General features: G+C 42.7%; 3 protein-coding genes across 7 annotated transcripts; 2 read left to right on the plus strand and 1 right to left on the minus strand.

Moving 5' to 3' along the window:
• Positions 1-112: 112 nt before the first annotated feature.
• On the plus strand, positions 113-4,249 carry hsd3b1 (hydroxy-delta-5-steroid dehydrogenase, 3 beta- and steroid delta-isomerase 1). 2 transcript variants are annotated; one of them, XM_079358310.1, is made up of 4 exons: positions 113-254; positions 1,731-1,895; positions 2,528-2,692; positions 3,209-4,249. In XM_079358310.1, exons 2-4 carry the CDS (start codon positions 1,745-1,747, stop codon positions 4,015-4,017), a joined length of 1,125 nt encoding a protein of 374 aa, XP_079214436.1. In that variant the 5' UTR covers positions 113-254; positions 1,731-1,744; the 3' UTR covers positions 4,018-4,249. The 2 variants fall into 2 exon arrangements, with proteins under 2 accessions (XP_079214436.1, XP_079214437.1); XM_079358311.1 differs by lacking the exon at positions 113-254 and having other exon boundaries at positions 1,544-1,895.
• Positions 4,250-5,516: 1,267 nt separating this feature from the next.
• On the plus strand, positions 5,517-13,394 carry pla1a (phospholipase A1 member A). Of its 3 annotated transcripts, none has more exons than XM_079357239.1 (11): positions 5,517-5,640; positions 6,435-6,657; positions 6,778-6,955; positions 7,137-7,245; positions 8,680-8,781; positions 9,489-9,581; positions 9,878-10,060; positions 10,880-10,969; positions 11,424-11,529; positions 12,274-12,429; positions 12,830-13,394. In XM_079357239.1, the coding sequence occupies exons 1-11, from the start codon at positions 5,574-5,576 to the stop codon at positions 12,915-12,917; spliced, it is 1,395 nt and encodes a 464-aa protein (XP_079213365.1). In that variant the 5' UTR covers positions 5,517-5,573; the 3' UTR covers positions 12,918-13,394. The 3 variants fall into 3 exon arrangements, with proteins under 3 accessions (XP_079213365.1, XP_079213363.1, XP_079213364.1); XM_079357237.1 differs by lacking the exon at positions 5,517-5,640 and adding an exon at positions 5,809-5,947; XM_079357238.1 differs by lacking the exon at positions 5,517-5,640 and adding an exon at positions 5,809-5,947 and having other exon boundaries at positions 9,896-10,060.
• A 330-nt stretch (positions 13,395-13,724) lies between these two features.
• Positions 13,725-22,243, minus strand: popdc2 (popeye domain cAMP effector 2). 2 transcript variants are annotated; one of them, XM_079357241.1, is made up of 4 exons: positions 21,182-22,243; positions 17,200-17,308; positions 16,676-17,081; positions 13,725-14,716 (listed from the first exon to the last, which is right to left on the minus strand). In XM_079357241.1, exons 1-4 carry the CDS (start codon positions 21,673-21,675, stop codon positions 14,634-14,636), a joined length of 1,092 nt encoding a protein of 363 aa, XP_079213367.1. In that variant the 5' UTR covers positions 21,676-22,243; the 3' UTR covers positions 13,725-14,633. The 2 variants fall into 2 exon arrangements, with proteins under 2 accessions (XP_079213367.1, XP_079213366.1); XM_079357240.1 differs by having other exon boundaries at positions 16,537-17,081.
• Between the last annotated feature and the right edge of the window lie 253 nt (positions 22,244-22,496).

The raw sequence follows: 22,496 nt of genomic DNA on the forward strand, positions 1-22,496 counted from the left end.
TACATTCCTAGTAGGTGTGAATGTGAGGCGCTGGCTGTCTGTCTTTATACTGTATGTCAGCCCTGTGATTGACTGACCCCGCCTCTCGCCCAATCAAAGCTGCGATCAGTTCATTTGGAAACGCTGCTTTAATTAACTCCCTCCATGGGAGTTAATGGGAGTACTTCGGCCCGCCACATCCGCGTATTTAAACTGGAGAAATAGGGCCGCATTTATTCGGTACACAAACAGGACGCATCTCTAAGGCCCAAACGGTAAGATCGTTATGAATGAATATCAATGTAAAATATATAATATAAATGTGCGCCCTTAGTCGCGCTATGAAACGGGAAGAGGACGGAGGATGATGGTGTGGTTAAATGAGTGATCAGGTGTGTGTGTGTGTGTGTGTGTGTGTGTGTGTGTGTGTGTGTGTCGGTGTGTGTCTGAGTGAAGACACTTTACCTTTAACTTTCAGATAAGATCTTGCACAGCTGTGCAAAGCCAAGAAAAATACAAATAGACAGCAGCAGAAGGCTGCAAGTGATTGAACACACTTGTGCTTTCTGATGGGGGGGGGGGGGGAGTTTCCACATCCCGCTATTCAAAGCAGTAATTTGGATGTTCTGTCACGCTATTGTGCTCATTTATTAAATTAAAGTGAAACTTCTGCATCGTAAATAACAATAGAGAAGAGACTTTAACAGAGCCCACGCGAGTGATGGGGTGTAAGGGCCCCATTAAAGGAAAACAATCTAACATTTTCAGGATTAAAGTCGTTAAATTCACAACAACAGGGGGAAAAAAGCCCAGTTTCTTTTTCAACTTTTCAAGGTTCTGCTTCATGGGAATGTGAGGCTGATGATTAAAAAAAACCCAGCTCATTCCAGAGAGTTCATATCTCCAATCTGTGTCACAGACTAAAGAACTATTCCTCATTTAATTTCCTCTAGATGGCTGCTGCTCTTCTGATGTAACTATGGACTAAAATAAGAACTTTAAACTCCTTCATTTATGACTTAGCTCTCGTGAAATGTACAACTTTAATCCAAAAATACTCCTTCAGACACATCTATTCTGGACGTTTATGAATATTATAACACTGGTTACAGAGTGCCATACATAGAAGAGCTTAATAAAAACATGCTATATTCTGCTGTACCTCCCAGCCTTAAAGGAACAGTGTACCATTTACTTAGTCAATCAAGGCCAATTGGAATTCATCCCAGCTTGAGGGAGAACATTTTGGACATGTTGAAACACTGAATCAAGTTTATATATTTTTTTTAATGAGCCTTATGTGGCCTTGTACTCTCCTTGCAATGTGAAAGCATTTAATTAAATTCCTGTTCTGTAGTAAAGATCTGATCGTCTCATCTTTCCTCTTCAGTGCACCAATTCAAAGTGAATTTCTAAGAAGAGCAGAAAAAAAAAAAAAAAAAGGAGGAAACTTATAATGACATCAACACACCTCAAAGCCAAAGACAAAAAAAAAACACATTCCACCCTGAAGTAGCCCGGCCCATCCCCTTTTTTCTTTCTGCCTCTGAATAAATAACTCATTATTTCTGGTTAAGTTTGTCACATAAGAAAAAGTCTCGAGGCTGAGAGGGACACAAGCTGCTTCAGTTCGCTCTGCAGATTGTGAACACAAAAAGTTCTTTATTCATTTAAAAAAAAATAAAAAAAAAAATCCCACTTTGAGCTCTTCAATTTGTTTGTAAGAGAAGTTTTGTCCGTCGTATCGGCAGAGTATTAACCAGCAATGTCTCTGAGCGGTGATGTTTGTGTCGTGACCGGAGCCTGTGGATTTCTGGGGAAGCGTCTGGTGAGGCTTCTGCTGGAGGAGGAGAAGATGTCGGAGATTCGTCTGCTGGATAAAGAAGTGAAGCCCCAACTTTTACAGACTCTGGAAGGTAAGATCAAGTACCTACAAGATCATGTCTCTGTTTTTCTTTTGTCTTGCTTTTATGAATTAATTTGACCTCTAAAAACTGAAAGAAAATGGAAGCTTTAATCCATACACGTTTACTTACTTTTCCTGCGAGTCTTGAATTTCCCTCGGGATCAATAAAGTATCTATCCATCCATCCGCTGGTTCATTCTTTGATAGTCTCCTGATAGTGATGCTGTTTATTTGTGTTATTTTAAATTATTTTTTTGAGATTTAAACTTGTAATATTTTTGTAATCCCGGGAAAAACAAAGCTTGTTTTTTTTTTTTTAATTTCTGCGAGATTAGACGGCCGGTTTAACAGGATAACTTTCTGTCAGTGTAGAAAATGCCGGACACTGTGATGCGTCAGAAAGACACAAACGCTGAGTCTGCTCATCGGGGACCTGAGAGAAACTCTGAGTTTTTCACTTTAAGAACTCACTCAAACCAGTTCCAGAGCTTTGAGTCCGTTGCTATGGTTACCGAGTCTGTGTATCTAACGTGGTCAGGAGCCCAGTCTCCTTCTTCTTACTTTCCTCACTCACAGGCGTGTAAGTGGAGATTCAGAGACACGAAAAAAAACATGTCTACTTTTCTTACTTACTTACTTTAGACTGTCGCGGCGACACAAAGCTGAGTGCTTTCGAGGGGGACATCAGAGACGGGGATTTCCTGAGAAAAAGCTGCCGAGGCGCTTCGATCGTTTTCCACATCGCGTCCATCATCGATGTGACTGACTCGGTGGAGTACAGCGAGATGTACGGGGTCAATGTCCGAGGTAAGACCTCCATGCTGTTCATTTCTCTCAAAGACTGACATTCACTGAACTCATTTAAACACTTTACCTACATTTACCTTTTGGACTAACACTAAATCCACCTGTGCCATGAAGTCGGCCAGAATCTCAACTTCTAACACCTCAAATTGAATTTCAAACTTTGATCATTCGTCAAGAATCAATACTTTAGCAGCTGTTTGCTCTTTAACCAAATCGACCACTTAAAGGCTGGGACTACTTTACAGGTAGAGTCAGTAAAGGTGCTCCGAGACCGAGGCATTTAGAAATCCAGACCAAGACAAGACCGAGGCCTGGGAGGGGGGGTTAAGACCAAGACCATACTGACTTAGACTGTAACTGTTTCCTACATGTTTAAAACCAACAAGGAAGAGTTTCCGTTTCTTTTGAGGCAACATTTCTTTAATCACCGGAGGAAATGTTTTTCCTCTTCAAGGATGAGACGGATCTGGTTTTCTTTCAGCTGTCATGAGCTCATGAGCGTCTTTTGCTGTGCAGGAACTCAGCTGCTCCTGGAGGCGTGCGTTCAAGAGAACGTGTCGTCGTTCATCTACACCAGCACCATCGAGGTGATGGGGCCGAACTCCAAGGGTGAGCCCATAATCAACGGCACAGAGGACACGGTTTACGAGTGCACGCTGAAGTTCGCCTACAGCAAGACCAAGAAGGAGGCTGAGGAGAGAACCCTGCAGGTCCACCACGAGCTGCTCCCGAACGGAAGCCGGATTGCCACCTGCGCAATCAGACCGATGTACATCTACGGGGAGGGCTGCCGCTTCCTGCTGGGCCACATGGGTGACGGGATACGGAACAACAACGTTCTGTATCGTATGTCTCTGCCGGACGCTTTGGTGAACCCTGTCTATGTGGGCAACGTGGCCGTGGCTCACCTCCAGGCAGCCCGCAGCCTCAAAGATCCACAAAAAAGAGAAGTCGTCGGGGGAAGGTTTTACTTCGTGTCAGACGACACTCCTCATATCTCCTATTCAGACTTCAACTACGCCATGATGTCCCCTCTGGGCTTCAGCATTCAGGAGAAACTGATGGTGCCGCTCCGCCTCTTCTACCTGTTCTGCTTCTTCATGGAGTTCGTGTGCATGATGCTGCAGCCTTTTGTGCGCGTCGTCCCGCCGCTGAGCCGGCAGCTCCTCACCATGTTGAACACGACGTTCAGCTTCTCCTATCAGGGGGCTCAGAGGGACCTGGGCTACGCCCCCAGGTACACCTGGCAGGAAGCTCGCAAACGCACCATTGAATGGCTCGCTTCGCAGCTGCCCCAGGAGAGGGAAAAAATACTTAATAAATAATGAAAAGTCATCAATACTTAATTACAACTGTACAACATGAAGCAGCGATGTTTTTTTAAAAGTGTTTACTGTTGTTTATTTCCTAAAGATGTATTTTTTATGTTTTCACTTCTTTCCATTTTTTTTTCCTGTCTAGTTCTGAAAACGTCTTTGGTCTCTGATTTCACCAAAGTCCCAGATTACTTCACATGTAGGTTAGCTTGTAAATAAACGGGGAAAAAAGCTGATTCATTGTTCGTCCTTATTTCGACTCGGTGTGTATGTTCGTAAACTTTATTACACCAGAAGAACATTTATATATTAAATGTATTCATTCAGTTCACGGCTGTGGGAGCTGGGGATTGAACCACCGACCTTCCAGTTAAAAGATGGCTGACACAACCACTGAGCCACAGCGGCCCCACAGTGCATGATCAACAAAGTCCTGTTGTGCCGTGTCGTGACCTTTTGTGGCATTTTTTGCATCTGAAGTCTCGTCACATATCGTCACACGAGTGGCGTGCTGCGTCTTCGTGTCTGCAGCCTTTCACAATAAATATCGCATCACAAGCAACTTGGGGTCGAGTGTCTTGTACAGTAGCGACGCGTCCAGACATGTTGCTGGAGGAGCTGGAGATCAACCCAGAACCTTCCGGATGAGAGACGACCAATTCGACCATTTGAGCCACAGTCGTTCCCATCCATCCATTTCAATTGAAACAACAGTCAAATGTTTATTTTCCCACACTTGGCTCTTTGATATAATTAAGATCTTAATCTGGGAGTGAGTACCACAACATTACTGCCAACTGCTAATCCTATCTTGACCCTTTATCCTTGGATAGAACAAAATTCTTTGAGTAATTACGACCTGAATAATCTGATCGTGACTAACAACAAAACTAAAAGATTTGAAAGTAGGCAAACAACAATCGGATTAGACTGGATGAGGTGATGTTAGCTTTGATTACATAACCGAGCATCCATAGTGGAACAATCAATCAGCTCCCGATTGATTTCCATCCGATGCAGCAGGATGACCTCTCCTCACTCGCAGTGACCCCTCCGAGCCCGCTCACATGCACACATCCAGCCGCACACACACACAAAGCAGCCACAGCCAGGCCAGAGTCCAACATTTTAAACAAACAGCCATTGAACACCAATGAGGTCATGGATTCACCGCCAGGCAAAGAGCTTCAACCACTTGTCGGCTGGGTACAAACTCATTCTGAGTAAGAGAGCGAGGGAGGACAGAGCTCGCAGAGGAGTGTAAAGACCGAGTAACAGAACAGGGTGAGTTTTGTTTTGGAGCTTTATAAGAAAAGAAACGTGGGAAAAATTCTGCTGCTGGACTCTTTTTCTGTGGATTTCTGCCCCCGCTGTTTGAGTTGAATGCTGAGTTGTCTTTCCAGCAGCACAACACACACACACACACACACACACACACACACACACACACACACACACACACACACACACACAGAAGCCACAAGCTGATCTGCATCCACCAGGTCCTGGTCTAAACACAGCAGCTGAGCCCTTCAAGCACCTTCAGGACTCTCAGCTCTTTAGAAATGTCTCAACAACACAACACCATCCTGCTGTGTGTGTTCACCCTCTTCATTACATCACTGGTGCTGGGTGAGTACTCATCTTTTATTTCTATTTTTCTTTTTATAACTATTAAAAAAAAAACACAAGATTAAAGCCACACATTGACACTCTGTCAACTGTTTGTTCCAGTTAATTTCTCAGTGAACGAACATCTGACCACATTTTGTTTCCTCTATAAAAATGTTGTTGACTCATAATGTTTCAGTCACCATGGTGGTTAGCATGAGCAGATCAGCTCCTCGTCACAGATTTACTCATTGCATACAAAGTGTTGCAGGAGCCTTGTTGTTGTTGTCGTGGAGATTGTTTTACTTTTTCACGGTGCTTTTTGAAGGTGAACTCACCCTTTATGCTGTTGATTGAGTTTCCTTTTTTTTTTCCAGTCTTTATATTTGTTTTGTGTTTCTTTGTAGTCCTTTGTAGTTTTTACTGTCATCATGGGCCTCATTTCATCGTCTCTGTGTCGTTCTTTAGCTTCACTTCGTGGTCGTTTTTTGTCTCGCTTCGTGGAATTTTTCTTATCGACAATTCGGCATTACCGCCAAAAAGACACTGATTTAACGTCCCAGCAACTGCTGGGCCGCTGAGCCTGTCTTTTCATAGTTTTGGGGGGGTGGGAGGGGGGGTGGTTTTTAGTCTCTCCCCCCCCGACCCTGAGGCCTCTTAGCTTGTCGTAAATGATCAGTGTAATTAAATGTTCTGTCATTGGGAGTCACTGAACACAATATCAACGGCTATTTTAGATTTCTTGTCTGAATTCAACATTTTTGACTTTGTGGTCGTGACACCAGCCCTCTCGTTATGTTTCTCTAATCGATCAGGTTTCGAAAAGAGTCAGACCGAGGAAGAGTGCGCCGACCTGAACAACACCACCTGGCAGGAGTACCGTCAGCGCAGAGTCAAACTGCAGGTCCAGTACCTGCTGCTCACCAGGAGGAACCTGGACTGTGCACAAACGTTCACTCATCAGTCTGTTACTGCGACAGAGCAGCCGTCTCACTTCAACACCTCCCGCCCCACAAAGGTCATCATCCACGGGTACAGGTGAGGAAGAGGAGGAGGAGGAAGGACTTCTACAGCATGATTCAGCTTACCATCAGCCTTAAACTGCTTCTTTGATCATGACCTTCCTTGGACATGTCTGACTCTGCCCCCCCCCCCCAGGGCTCTGGGCAGTAAGCCGTCCTGGGTGAAGGAGCTGGCCGTGGCCCTGCTCCGGGCTCAGGATGTGAACGTGGTGGTGGTGGACTGGATCTACGGCGCCTCCTTCGCCTACAACCTGGTGGTGGAAAACTACAAGGAGGTGGCTGTGCAGATCTCCGTCCTCATCAACCAGCTGCAGGTCAGAGACTCAGAGGACGTCTTTCATGATTTCAGGATTTTCAAACAAAAAGATTTGAATGTATTTGTATTTGGAGGGAAACACTCTTTTAATCAAACAAAGGTTCAGATGAGCACCTTGTGTGAATTTAATGTGAAATTAAAATAAAATATCAAAAGTTTCCAACTCTCTCATCTCACAGAAAAATGGCTGCAAACTGGAGTCCTTCCACTTCATCGGGGTCAGTCTGGGGGCGCACGTTGCCGGATTTGTGGGGACTCTGTTTGAAGGCAAGATTGGAAGAATCACAGGTAAGTCTGACAAACACAAGGTGACATATAAGTGCGCAAGCAGGGTGAAATACTGTCCTGGGAGCTGGAAAAACAGGTGGAGTTACCGTACATTTGAGACACTGAACCTTAATCCTACTTTATTTTTTCTTCCTTTTTTGTCTAAATAAAAACAAATGTAGTTGCTATATTTAACTGTTTCTTGAGCAGATCTCCGCCCTGCAACAAACACTAATACAACAAACATTAAAATACAACACTGCAAACCAAGAAGAAGAACATATAAAATACTGTTAAATATTTATAAAGAAAAGGCTCGTCTACAGACGGTGAAGGTCTCCTGTGTGTGCTTCAGAGCGACCTTGACGGATAAGCGGAGCTCTTCAAAGGACAACGACACTTTGATAAGAGCCCTGTGGAGACGCTCAGTCACCAGAAACACAATGCAGCACTGTTCACTGGTTTATATTGGGTCCTTCTGTCTAAGAGGGGAGACTGGTGCATGTATGGAAATAGTTCAGAGGAGCCTGCAGCTGCAAACCCGAAAATGTAAAAAACAAGTGGAAACCTTTTTGAAAATTAGATAAACACATGGCTGCATCACATAAATCAATATGACCTGAGGTTGCTTATTTTAGTTAGACTTCTTTAATTCAAAACATGCAACTTGGTTGAAGTCAATGAAGAAGAAGTTACAAGAAAGAGAAAAATATGTTTATAACAGAAAAAGAAATTACTTTTAAAGGACACATGTTCTTCTCCTTTTCAGCCAGTTTAAATAAGTCTCAGAGCTCCTCTTCATCATGTGTGTGAAGTGTGTTGTTGTAAATCCTCTCTGATCCTGTATTTGATCATGTCTATAAACCCCTCTATTTCAGCCCTTCTCAGAACAGGCTGTTTCTGTGTCTGTAGCTTTAAATATGTAAATGAGCTGTGTCTGACCACGCCCCCTTTCCTGGAAGTTCTTGGGTGTCCTCGGTGCTTTCTGGCTCCATGTCCTATTGTTTACGGTGAGAAGGCAGACTCAGAGGGCAGAACAAACACCTAGCTGTGGGAGTGTCACCCACCTGGGGGAGGGGCTACTGCCCTTTGTGATGTCATGAAGGAAAAATCTCCAACTGGCCTGTTTGAGCACACGTTTTCCGAAAAGTGGAGCAGGCTGAAGACGGAGAGAATGAATGCATAAATCTTTGTGTCGTAGTAAAATGTAAATGTGTTTCTGAAAGTTAATGAATGATTCAACAAAATCTATTAATTATTCACCGACTGTATCTCCATATTGCTCTCGAATAGAAGTAGATTTTTTAATGTTGTGTGCATAACCGTTTAGTGTTGAGTAAATTAATGTAAAGGCCTTCATAGAAAAGTATCATCTGCTTTTTAACACTTCACGGCACAGTAGATGAATAATAATAAAACTTTTAAGGAAGTTTTTCCCGTGTCCTTGTCTTCCAGGTTTGGACCCTGCAGGTCCCATGTTTAAATCAGCCGACATCTTTGACCGTCTGGACCCCTCTGATGCTCTGTTTGTCGATGCCATCCACACAGACTCTGACTGTAAGAGAACTTCAGCTCCCAAAAAAAAAATCTTGCTTATGAAAATAAAAAGTCTTCAACACCAACATATTAATAACATAATATAGCGGAGGTCTACTGTGACACTGATAGATCAGCAGAGACTGATGTTTGCTATTTAAACTGCAACTTTCTCTTTATTCTATCAAATAAAGGCCTTACGAATTACTGCAAACGTTTCTGAACAAAGAAAGATGGGAACATGGACTCAGATGAAACCTTTGTTGGCACACTTCAGATAAAAGCTGTTGTGTTTGTTGGGTGCATTTTCTGTTATTACACTTCTGTCTGTTTCAGTGTGTCACAGCGGTGTCCCTAAAAGTAAAACTCATAATGATACACAAGCTTCTTTTGGCCTGCTTGTGGTCGACGTCAGGTCACTGTGAAAGCAGCTGACTCATCCAGGAAAAATCCAGTCTGCAATTATCTTAAATTGTGGCTTCTGTGCAGCAAATGTCCATGTTTAACTCGCAAATACTTTCAGCTCAGCAAGGTTGTTAAAAGAGGGCATAAAGTATTTTTTAAACTGTGATCTGATCACATGTACTGTGGATAAATATAAGTCACACAGCTCTCTGGTCAATAGTTTTTTTGGGGGGGCTGGGTTTCTCCTTTTTTTGTTTACAGTGTAGAGTTAAAAGCACTAGATCAGCGATAAAATGATGCCAGTATTTAATATTCTTCTTCAGATTTTGGCATCTCTATCCCCGTCGGCCATGTGGACTTCTTTCTGAACGGAGGAAAAGATCAGACTGGGTGTGCCCGCTCCAGATTTGCTTCAAGTAAGTCCAGCGCCCACAAAAAAAAAACAAATACAAAATGTTCAGCTTACAGACAGAGAGCTGCTGTGTGTGTGTGTGTGTGTGTGTGTGTGTGTGTGTGTGTGTGTGTGTGTGTGTGTGTGTGTGTGTGTGTGTGTGTGTGTGTGTGTGTTCCTTTAAAGTTGGCTCAAATAAAGCTCTCGCTCCTGTCACAAATTGTATTATTCAAATGTCAAATTAATCCATTTTAAAGATCTTGAATTTTGAAACGTGTAGCCTCCAGTCCTTTGGCCCCCTCAGTGTTCGTGTGTTGTCAGTTCTTGTCTACTTCCCAGTGTACGGCTATGTGATCTGCGACCACATGAGGGCGCTGCACGTCTATATGAGCGCGCTGAACGGCTCGTGCCCGCTGATTGGGATCCCCTGCTCCAGTTATGAGGACTTCCTGAAGGGAAACTGTGTGGACTGTGAAGTCTTCAAGGGCACATGTCCAACGATAGGTCAGAAAACTCAAACTGAAGAGTTTGATTTGTTATTGATGCATCGTTTAAAAAACGTGTGCACAAAAAATCAGGGTGTCTGAATAGTTTTCTTTATTATAAAAACATGTTTGACATTAACTATTTTTACCATTTGAGGAACTTTTACTTTAGGAATGTTTTTCTACCTTTATTTACAGCTATAAAAACTAACAACTAAATAAAAGTATGCCTGCATAAGAACATATAGGAAGTAGGGCTGTTCGCATTAACTAGTTAATCACCTTTAATGAAGGTCGGCAATCAAAGCTTTTAAACTTTCAGACAGCTCAAAGTCATGTCCACCTCATGACACCAAACATTTGCTTTTCTGTACCTGTTTATTTATTGATTGATCCATAACCAGTTACTTTCTCTGCAGTGTCACCTCGAGTCTACCAGAGTGGCCTTACTTTATTTCAAAATAAAAGCATGGTTAGATTCAAACTCTGACCTTTAAACTGTACAAAAAAATAAATATAAAATATAATATAAATAAAAATAAAAGGCCAACCATTTTTATTTTTGAATTCAAAATGAGATTAAGGAGAGTATTGAGTATTGTTTGCTCTCTGGGTTAGCTTCTTTCTCACCAGCAGATATGTTGGCCATCTATTGCTGCAGGCCCGTCTCACAACAGCTTCTGGAAACTTCTTATCATTTCAACCCCTGATAAACCAACGCACACTGATACAGCTCCACCGTTAATGTACACGAGAGCTCTCTGATTTGTGACGTATGTGTGCAGAAGAACTACAGGATGACCCTCATAATGTGTGTGTGTGTGTGTGTGTGTTTCAGGTTTATCAGAAAACAGTGGGATAACAATATCTCCAATCCCCAAAGAGCAGAGGCTGTTCCTCCTCACGTCGTCTTTGACGCCTTTCTGCGGTCAGTGTCTGGATGGGGGGGGGGGCTATGCTGAGGAATAAACATCTTGCTGTGAATTATTTCGTGTCGCTCATGACTTAACTGATTGTAGCTTAACTTAAAAAAAGCTAACTTTTCCAATCGTTCGACGTTGCCCAGAACAACCTGTGAACTCATTTTCTATAAACTTGAGATGTGTTTACCGGTTAGGTCATGATCCTGAGTGCCCTGCTGATCTTTGGTGCTAACGTTTAGCTCCTCTAGCTAACAATTAAATGATTGGAGCCCTCTATATAAACACAGAAGTCAAGTCTTTAAGCAAACAAAAGGACATTTTTTGACACCTTAGAGGCCAAGAATGACTGTGAAGTGATGTTTTACGTAACAGAGTTTTGGTTCAAACTAAGTATTTCATAGTAGTGTAGTATTTAGTATACAGTAAGTATTTAATCTGCTTTTATTTTCTGATGTGCAGCTCATCACATCCTGCTGCAGCTGGAGGTTTCTCCACTGGATAAGAGCGCTGAGGTGGAGGTGACCCTGAGGACAGAGAGCCTCGGGAAAGAACAGAGAGTGAGACTGTGGGTACCGAAAGTTACATCAATGTAAAACTCTTTGTTATGGCGTGTAGATCTGACAGGTTTGTTCACATAGGCACATTAACTTTGTTCAGAAATAAATGGAAAAACAAACTTTGACTGCAAAATCATTTGACCTATCCTGTCTTGTTCAACTCGCAAAACCTTATTTACTCACAGCTTTTAAGCATCATAACTCATGCATATTGTAAACAAACCTATTAATAATCCTATGTTCACCTTATTTGATCCTTCAACCATCAAGCTAAATTCACGACTTCAGCATTATTTTTGACTGCCTCTGTTGAACCCTGGCTGACAGACTCAGATGCAGCAGCCTGACCTCATATTTATTATTTCTCTCTTGTTTAACCCAAGAAAAGCTGAGGCAACAGATTCTATTTGGAGAGAAGATTTACTGTACAGCGCTCCACTGTACAGGACGGGACAGGTGCAGCACACACAGCTGCAGGAAATGTTCCCATGCCGCAGGTTTACTTCAGTTCAGGAGGACTTATAACACTTTTCGTCATGTGTTTGTTTGCTCACTTTATTGCAAGATTGCAAAAACTATCACTGCAAGCAATATTAGCTCACGTGCTAGTTTGTTGTAGCAGGCAGCCTGTCGCAGCTCTGTGCTCGACACAGAAGCTAATAACTGTCCTCTGTGATGAATGTTGTTTTCTTAAAAGTCTGTCTTGTGTTTTCTGACATGCATATATGTGTGTGTGTGTATTTTTTATTCAGTCAGACAGATACGATGATGTACAGGAAGGTGTTGACTCACCCGCTGCCTCTTTGTGAGATCCAAACCATCGAGCTGAAGAACACCGGAGCTCGTTTCTACAGGCAGGGAGACATCCACGTCAAGTCTGTGTGTGTCTCTGAGTTCCCCTCCAACAGGTACATTATCTAAACACGATGAACACACACACACACACACACACACACACACACACTGCTCTCTGTTTAATTTCCCACACTGACTCCTGTGAGATTTTATGTGACTGTGAATCATTTACGAGTTCTGGAAACTAAACAGCTTCCAGGCCTGTTTCTCTTGAGCCGCCTCATAAGGAGATGAAATACACAAGCTGTCCATCAAGAACTGTTTGTCATGTGTGTTTTGGTCTGCATGAGTAACAGCAACCATTTACTTTTTTTTTTTTTTTTTTATGAACGGGACACAAAGCAAAACTCCAATATTTTGCACAATTAAAACCAACAACCAAATTTAACCCAATGGGAAATCTATCGTGTCTTATTCTATGTTAAAATGACACATTTTCAACTCTTGTTTCAGGCAATCCGTGCCGCTGTGTGTGAACAACTTCCACGTCAGACGAGGAGCTCCGTGGTTTCATGACTTTGTGCAGCTGTGCAACTACTAAGAGACACAACACTGACATCAACAACAACGACAACAACAACAACAACAACAACAACACTCATCTGAGCTGAAGTCACTGTTCAACTCCTCGTTTAAAGGAAGAATGAACTCCATCTCCTCACTTATTGTGGACAGTCGTGACTCAGAGAGACATTTACGCAGGATGTTCTTGATTCCTGATTTATTTATGGATTAGAATTTGCACGTTCTTCCTTTTACTGTCAATGAAGATGATCAGAGATTTAAAATCTCAGCCGGTGAAGCCAAAGAAATCTGTTTCAGTTTTTTGGATGATCTATAAATGTTTCCACTCTGTCGCCACCCCACTAACAATCTCAATGCATATATATAGTCTGACATTAATACGCTGCCCCACTGACTTCCTAACACAGTGCCATCAGTAATGTATGTAATGCATCTAGAGTTTGTTTGTATTAGTCTTGTCCTTTGTTTTTCTTCTAGACTTTTTTTATGACGTAGTTTTCTGATGTTTCAGGTGAAAGAGGTTTTTTGTTTTTTTTAATGCAGTTTGTGTTTTAAAGCAATAAAATCTGTCACTGTGCTTTTTTCTTTGTCTGCTGATTTGTGATGAAATTATTTGTTTGTCAGATAATATTTCTCGAAGCAAAAACAAAAAAAAAATCCAGCTCAATGAAAGAAACGGGAAACATGTTGACGGGAACCAAATCTGAGCTTTTTTTTTGTCATTACAGACGAGAAGAAAGATGTCGTCAATATGTAAATGTTTGATCGGGTTGTTTGGGCTCATATGAGATAATAAGGAGGAAAGTCAATGAAAACAAACATGTTCACTGCACACACAGACTTTATGGAGAAGTCTTGGCCCCATGGAAATATTTCAAACAAATGTTTTACATTTCAATCACATGTCACTCAGACAGAAGTAAAAACAGATACTGAATGTATTTCACAGTATACATGTGTGTATTAAACTCTCAATCAGTCACAACAATGTACAAAAAAATGATCTACAGGCGTCTAACATTTCCCCAAAGATCTCAGGATGGATTCAGGTGGATAAACTTCCAACCCTGAAAGATTTAAAAAGAGAAATTGAAAGAATGAGAATTTTTTTTTTTTTGGTACCTAAAATGTTAGTAAATTGGTTCTTGAGAAGTCGGCTAAACAAAATCTTTTCCAGCTGTAGAAAGAGCAGATTTTAATCGATTGTTCAAGCACGTGTGTTGTGTCTTTTAAAAATGTGTTTAAAAGGGCAGGTGATTGATTTACCTCAGTACACAGGATGATTTGTTGGGGGAAAATTGACAATTGGAGGCCTAATAAGTATAGTATGTAAAAAAATAATAATAATAATTTTAAATTCTTTTTTTATATTTTAATTTATTCTTCATCTTCCAATCTATAACTTAGAAAGAGAGGAAATCCGCTTTCTTATTTCTTAGTTATCTTGTGACAGTTATAATTGTGCATCTGGAAGTTACATTATGTGTCTTATCTTGTCTCCATGACAACAGCAACAACAAAAACACATCATATAAATGTTGTAAAATGCAAATGTATCGGCTCCTTGTGTTGATTTATTAATCATGTCAATAATGTCTTTCTTGTTACAAAAGCTAGAATAGAACTACATGAACTGATAAGGGAGGAGATGCACAGATCCCAGGTGACATGTGAGACATTCATACTGCTAAGCTGTAAATAATAAAGTTGTTATTCCAGGAGAGACTCTTCCTCACAAGTCTGGAGTGTCGGTGGGAGCCAGCGGCGCTCTGCCTCTCTGGAAACGAGGAGGAACATTTCTGTGGCTGTCACCTCCTGCGGAGTCAACAAGGACACTTCAGGTTAGGAAGCGGTTTGTTTTCACGCCCACGTCCTGATTACACGACAGGTAGTGACAGAACTTAAACTGCTGTGCCAATTTAAACTGTAGTGAAACTGTAATATGTTGTTTTTTTCTAAACTATGGAGATCTGAAACGAGATCAAACAGGTTTAAATGACTCAAACAACTTGACTTTACAGCCCCTCCTGCAACCCAAACCCTGCACTGACCCCACCACCATCCAGCTATGAAATGTGACCCTTCGCTTCTGATTGGTCGAGGGTTGATTTTTGGGACGGTCAGAGTGCGGGCAGGGCTGAGGAGGAGATGAAGGAATTAACAGACGGACTGCTTACAGGGTTGGCACATTGGATTAATAACATGGCACTGAATTTTTTTTTGGACATCCCCTAAATTTCCAGGCTGTAATCCGATGAAGAAAAAAAAAAACAGCTGCCGCCGGGTTCAATGTCGAACCCCGACACGGGACACAGACACAAATTACTGCGACGTACTGGTCCTCATTAGCTGTCTGAAACAGCGAATAAACTCGGCACTCATTTGCTGTTTTTTTTCCTCTGATTTTATCTGCTACTGTTTCCAAAGATGACTGCAAGCCTTTAGGAAGCAGAGCCAAAGCAAACAGATACAGAGCAGCTGGCAGGGAGTTTAAATCTTAAAACATTAAGTGGAAATAGACTAATAATCCAGATAACCCAAAGAGGAACATAATTTAAATCTACAAATAGTTTGGTAGTTCCCTGAAAGCTTTGGAATTAAATGCAGGCAGAATTAAAGAGCAGATTATGAGGACATAAAAATAAACAAAGGGAAACAAATCAGAAAAGTTAATTACATAACAGTGAAGGCTGGAACATATTTACAGCCTGGGAACAAGACAGAAAAAAAAAACTGCTCGTGTTATATTTTTCTCTGGCAGATGAGGTTTGACTCCTCTCGTGTTCAAACACATTTTCATCCGACCTCAGTCATGTAAGGCCAATCTTAAATATCGCTCTAACACAGGTTGAGACGGCTGCAGCAGTGTCGGATCATTCTGAATCAGGTTTTGCTTCTTTGTTGAAAACAAATTAACATCCAACGTCTGTTAGTGACGTTAAACTGGATTAAAAAAAGGATGTGCCGTCCATTAGGGAGGGAAAGCAAGCAAAGTTAAACCCCCTTCTTTTAGCTTCTTTTTTTTTGTGGTGCTAACCTCATGGGGTAGGGATAGGGCCCATTAAACTTAAGGACAACTATTAGACCTGCACATAAAGTTGGGAAACTAAAGAAGAAAGGAAAAGAAAAAGCTGGTGGGAACAACGATAGCTTGTAAACAAACTTCTTCAATTCAGTCACGAATGCCGATGGCAGCGAGGACGAGGAGGCTAACGCTACTGATCTGACATGCATGAGTTTTAATTGGACTTTTTCATCACTGTCACGGTGGGAAATTTATACTTAAATAAATACATACTTTCAAACTATTCAAACACAATCATACAACTGTAGCATGCAATTTTGTTTATGTGTGAAATTCCCTGACGTATACTAGATTGGCAAAGAAGCCGCCCCAAAATGCATCGTGGCTATCCAATCGTGAAGCTCTCCAGCAAGCTAATTAGTGCCATACAGATAAAACTAACAGGGCTGTAATACATGCTACTTGATGTTTTCTGTTTCTGTTACTTTACATCCTTTCTCAACGTACTGATCTTGCTCTCTCGCCTCATAAAGCCGGATTAGTTAGAAATGTGCACAGCAAGCCTTCCATGCACACACAGCGCCCCCCTCTGCCCAAGTGCGGTACTTACACGTAGCTTAAGTGGTGACCCAGTGTGTTAGCTCCAGCACCCAGCCCCCTCTACCTCAAATAACTCTCACTGCCATAATCCATTAAGGAGCCCGCCACATCGGCAAAATCCTCCAGGACCAGGCTGGTAGAGTCCTCACCAGAGGGCAGGTCCGGGTCTGATGACCACGGCTGCTGGGGGGCCTTGGTGTCATCCTGGGTGGTCTTTCTTGGTCCCTGATGCTGAACTGGGTCCAGCGTCTGGTAGGCTGGCGCTGGATCCTCGCCCTGCTGCTCCTTGTTGAAGCCGCCGTCGCTGCCACTGCCGCCCTCGCTGCCCTGCGAGGACGGGACCAGCACGTGGTAGAGGCTGGGCAGGCGGATGTCCAGCAGCACGCCGCACTTGATGTAGAGCTTGTTGTTGAGGTTGTAAAGCTTCTCGGCGAGGTCGTAGCCCAGCATGAGGGAGAACAGACGAGCGATGTAGCGCTCCTTTGATATCAGCGCGTAGAGACGGCGGCGACGCCAAGAGATGTAGCGGGAGTCTTCTTCTGCTGTCAGGGTCACCTGTGGAGTATGTGAAGGACGTTTAGCTGATCGGTCTGATAAGAGAACATCATTTCGTTTGGCTCGTTCAGTTGCCTGGAACACTTTGGACTTTCGGTCTGCATGTCAAGACTCATACCTGAAACTTTCCCTCCTCATTTGGTCTCAGAGACTCCCACTCCGGAGAGTCGAGGAACTGGTGGCGGTGGATGTAGTGCAGGAACTGACCCTCCAGAGATACATTGATCCTAAACACACACACAGAGAGAGAGAGAGAGAGAGAGAGAGAGAGAGAGAGAGAGAGAGAGAGACGGAGAGAGAGAGAGAGAGAGAGAGAGAGAGAGAGAGATAAAAGGTTGAAAAGAAAGCTTGGGATTAAGAAGTGATGACGAGAGGACAGATGAAGGAGCTGGAGGTCACTCTGCAGAACCGGGCCAAATTAATTATTTTCATCCTTTAAACAGTGCATACAAACATCTTTCAAGTAAGTTTCCTTTTCCAAATATCGGGAGGAGGTTTAATTTTGTAAGAATAACTTCCGTGGATTGAGATAACCCAGCACGCCGAACACTAAATCCTTCAAAGGTTTACGTCACGAGAGTCGCTTTTCCAGGAACTAGTTCTTATCTTCCCAGATTCATCTGGAGAAAAAGGGGGAAAAAAGCTATTTATGCAGCAGAATTACCAATAACAAAAGATAAAACCATGATAAGTTAAGTGTCGAACACTAATAAACTGATCAAACAAAGACATTGGTTTATAGATAAATCGAATGTGTGTTCTCTCTTCAGGTGAATGCATGTTAGATTATAGAGCTTCTGTCTTTGCAGCGTTTAAAAACTCTCTGTCTTTTTTTAGACTCTTCGTATTCACCGTAACTCTGGGTGTAAATTAGCAGCTATTTCCCTGCATGCTGTTGTGTTAATTCTTCTGTCGGGCACTTCACATCGTCAGGAGCAGGGGCTTCCACCAGAGAGCACCGTGCTAAAAATGACACAGTACAGCTGCTGCTCTGCTGTGTGGCACTCACAGCAAAGAAACAACACTCTTTAAGTATTGCTGCTTTATCAGTAAATTCTCCTTGAAATCAAATTTAACGGTATCTTAGCTTCCAGCTTTTTCTCAATACTTTAACTTATAATACTTTACTTTAATACTTTTGATGTGGCGTTGACTGAATCTAACGCCTCCTGAATGAGCTGGAAGGCCGAGCATGAGAAAGCCCCACGTCGCTTTTTGACCTCTAAAGTTTGTGAGGCTGATGGGAGGCACATTAAACAATCAAAGGTTCAAACACCGGTACACTTCTGATTAATGGACCTTGGTGCAAGATGTTCTTTCGACTAAAAGTTAAAGATGTAATCACAGGTCACTTGCAAGTATGCATGTAAATATCTTAGTTTGATATCTCACATCAGCCCCGATCCTGATCAAGCTGGAGCCAATTTCTGAATATCTTATGTAGCCAATGAGAGCAAGCAAACCTGGAAGCATCAACGACCAGACGCTGTGTACTTCAGCTCACACGTATGGCAGCGAATATGTTGAATACTGAAAAAGAAGAAACAACACGAGTGCCTGTATAACGCCTCGTTCGAGACCACAGAAACCAGAAAAGGGCCGACAGGGAAAAGGCTTTCATGTCTGTGAAAGTGTTGCTACTGATAGCAGGTCGTCTTGTGTGTGTGTTCGGAAGGCGATAATGTTAAAAATCATTTGAAGCTGTCCTCATGTCTGTGGTCGCACACGTTTTAAAAATTTGTTTGAATTTGAAATTTGCATCAAAATGTACCAGCAATAAGTGATGCGAATATGTAAAAACATCAAAAATGTTCTTTCTTAACATTTTAAGATAAGACATCATAAACTTTATTTGATATAATCTGTAAGGGTATACGAGCCGAGGCTGTAAAATAAACATGGTTAAGTAAAACAAGGTTAAAATGCAGTAAATGTAAAAATCTGCATAATAGTCCTCAAATTGTGTTCCAGTTCGGTAACCACTGATGCTTTTCCTTTAATTATAAAGATGTACTTTTTTTTAAGTTTGTCAGACAGTTATACAAGTAAACACTTTCGAGCTTTGGGGGGAAAAAATCCTAAGCTTTATGTCTGTTGTTCTGACGTTGGCTCATACAGGAGTTGTCATCTGCCAACATTTCATTTAAGTGAAAAAGCAGCCGTCAGTGTCTGCTCGCGTCCCGACTACAGAGATATCAGTGAACCAGCTGGCAGCGTGCAGGGGGGGGACGGCACAGTCGTGAGTCACAGACAAAAATACTTTGTTTACAACATTTCTCTTGTGTCGGCTCCAGGACTGTGAAATGTAATGCTGCTCTACTCTGAGGATGTTTGGATGAGGAGGATTCGCTTCCTGTTACACTTACAAGCTGCCAACGCCATGAAAGAGTCAGAAATAGGAACACAGATCTGCAGGAGTCGCTTCAAATCGGAGCTTTCCTGAATACAATGGCAGTTCTTCTTTAACCAAGAGGAAATTAAACCAATAACAGGCGTTATACCGAGATGCTAATGTGACTAAATCCTACTGAAAACATGCTATCGGATGTGTGCTAACATGCTAAGCTAGCAACTACAGTACAGTGCACAAACTGGAGTATATATTGACCTGTTCAATGGCAACAAATGCAGGAACAAACGTCTGCTTCATGTCTGGGTAAACAACTGCTAGCTGACTTGTTTTTGCTCTCGCACTGTGAAATGTGCTTTATGAATAAACTCGACTTTATCCTGACTCGATCATCTAGCGGTGCTGCACGCTCATATTTTTTTGCCGCAGTACGTGCATCTCATATCGCTTCCATTTCCACAAAAAAAATCCAATCAGAGTGATTCAGATCACAGATAACAAAGACTCCACTAAACGATGGATGAAACGACAGCTTCCCCAAAAGCGAAGACAAAACTTCTCCATCACCCATTCCTGGCCGGCCACAGTGAAGGTCATACAGCTCGCCTTCTCCATGTTAACAGTTGGGACGGCTCAAACTATGAAATCAAACTATCACATAAAATGGTTTTAAAAATGGTTTCTGTCATTATAGTGAGTTTTTATATTGTTGATTCATGCCTGTGTGTTGTTTATTTTAAATCAGTTATTTGATGCTATGTTAAGCGGCACATTGCTCAGATTGATGAACCTGGAGAATCTTTGCTGCTTTGTCTGTAAATGAAACGTGCACTTCTTCGTTTCATGGGACGGGACATCGATACCTCGGCTCCAACGGCCAATCTCGACTGTGCCGACTGTGGCTCCAGTGTACGTCACCAGCACGAGATGCCTGCATCTGCCTCCTCTGGTACTTTAGCTTCACTTTTGTACAACACGAGTAGATGGAGATCATGTCCATATTCATGTGCTCTTAAGGTAACAACTGGTCATTTAATAGGGGACTGGTTTGCAACAATTACTCAACAAGGGACCAAGATGGCCGCTGCTGCCACTGATGGTAACTGTTTGATTTTAGATCAAATTCATCTGAACTAGAAGCTTTAAAAACTGCACATTGGCACAGCTATGAGGCATTTTTTTCTCTGATTAGTTAAAGTCGGTTTGGGCATCGCGCTCTGCACTCTTTGACAACATTGCGAGTAAATGTAAGACGAACCTGGAGGCTCGATATTTGGTTGTATTTATGCACAAGTTAGGATAAATGTGGGTGCATCCATTACTGCAGGATTTTAAACAGAACTTTCAGCGTATTTAATTTGACATTTAGAATATTTGACTTGTGGTTTTACCTCGTTAAGTCAAGTGTGTTAGTTATAGGGGTCGGGATCGCAAGGTCTCACACGATACGATACGATACCAGATACTTGGCCAACGATAACAACATTATCTTAAATCAGTGATTCTGTGGTGATAATAATAATTCAATTGCAGGACAATCATATAATGATACGTCGCAAAATTGCATCAACTGAAGATAAAGAAAGCATCCCTAAAAGTGCAAAGTGAGTCATGTGGTAGGAAATCTGTTTACGACGCGTTATGGTTAAATTACGATATCGATGTTTGGTGCTAGCCGGTCGCATTCAGTGTGGAGAATCTTTGCATTATTTGCTAGAGATGTGAAGACGTTCACACACACACGGCCCACCTCCCAGACAGCAGGAAGGAGAGCTGGTCGATTGGCGTCTTCCCCTCCACTGCGTACGTCTCTCCCGCCTTCAGCTCCACCACCCTGTTCTCAAAGGCCCCCGCGATGTCCTTAAACACCTGGACCGGGACGCCCAGCGGCAGGTACACCGCCTGGTAGAGGGAGGACAGCTCCTCGCAGGGTATGCCCTCCTGGTGCAGCCGGTACAGGAGGTGGCAGATTTGAGCCAGGCAGGCCAGCAGCAGGAGCAGGTTCCAGGTGAAGACGTCCAGGCTGCACATGGTGATCCAGCCCCACACGGTCAAGCACAGGAAGGCCGGGGTGAGGAAGCCGAAGATGAAGAGGCTCCCGTAGGCCCCGCTGCCTCCCATGTAGCCGAGGAAGACCATGGTGTTTCCCAAGTGGTAGATGGCTCCCTCTGTGTTGTTGGTCCAGCCATCGCAAAGAGGCGCAAACAACAAACTGTCCAGAAGAGTTGAGTTTCCTGCGCTCATTTTTAAATCTGACAAGCTGGGGGGAAAAAAAGGCTCCTGAAGAACAGCCAAAGTACTTCTTATCCAAATCAAACTTGGACCTATTTCTGTCAGAGCAACACAAACAACAAGATGTTTCTGTTTGACTGAAATCCCGATTGAAAATAAACAGCCAAAGTCGATCACAAAAAAAAAAGAAAATGTCAGAGGTAAATGTTTGTTCCCTTGGCCTGCAGCTGAAAATTCTTCAATATGAAGAAGTTCTCACGGCTCTGTTTGTTTTACAAACACAGCTGGAATGGGACTCTTCTTCTTCTCTCATTATGCGTCCTCTTCCTCCCTCTCTCTCTCTCTCTCTCTCTCTGTCGAGTGCACTTTTCTGCCTTTTCTCTCAGCCACCGACTGACCGGCCTGCACTGTGGAGCCAACAGCTGGAGGAGCCGGGGATAAGGGAGGGGGGGCGTCGATAGAGCCCTAGAAGGATAACCATGTTTGGAATTGAAACCCAAGGAGGAGAGAGTGGTGGACAGAAAGCAGGCCTGCTACTTAACATAACAGAAAGTGAGCGAGCGAGAGAGAGAGAGAGAGAGAGAGAGAGGCAGGAAACAGGAGGGAGGAGAAGGGACTATCACAAATATCTTGAAGAGTGTCACACGTTGAGAAAAGTTTCTGCACAGCAACAACAAAGTTCTTTCTCTGACCAAACCTGTCGGGAGTCAAGTTTACTCACAGGAGAGCAGATTAGACGGTGCATATTTAGAGCCACTGACAGCGCAGGTCAGATTTCAGGTATAAACACCCTCCAACAGCTCTCCAGCCTCACATATCCTCCTGTCCTCCCA

The sequence above is a fragment of the Symphodus melops genome, assembly GCF_947650265.1.
Source record: "Symphodus melops genome assembly, chromosome: 12".
Classification (NCBI taxonomy): Eukaryota; Metazoa; Chordata; class Actinopteri; order Labriformes; family Labridae; genus Symphodus; species Symphodus melops.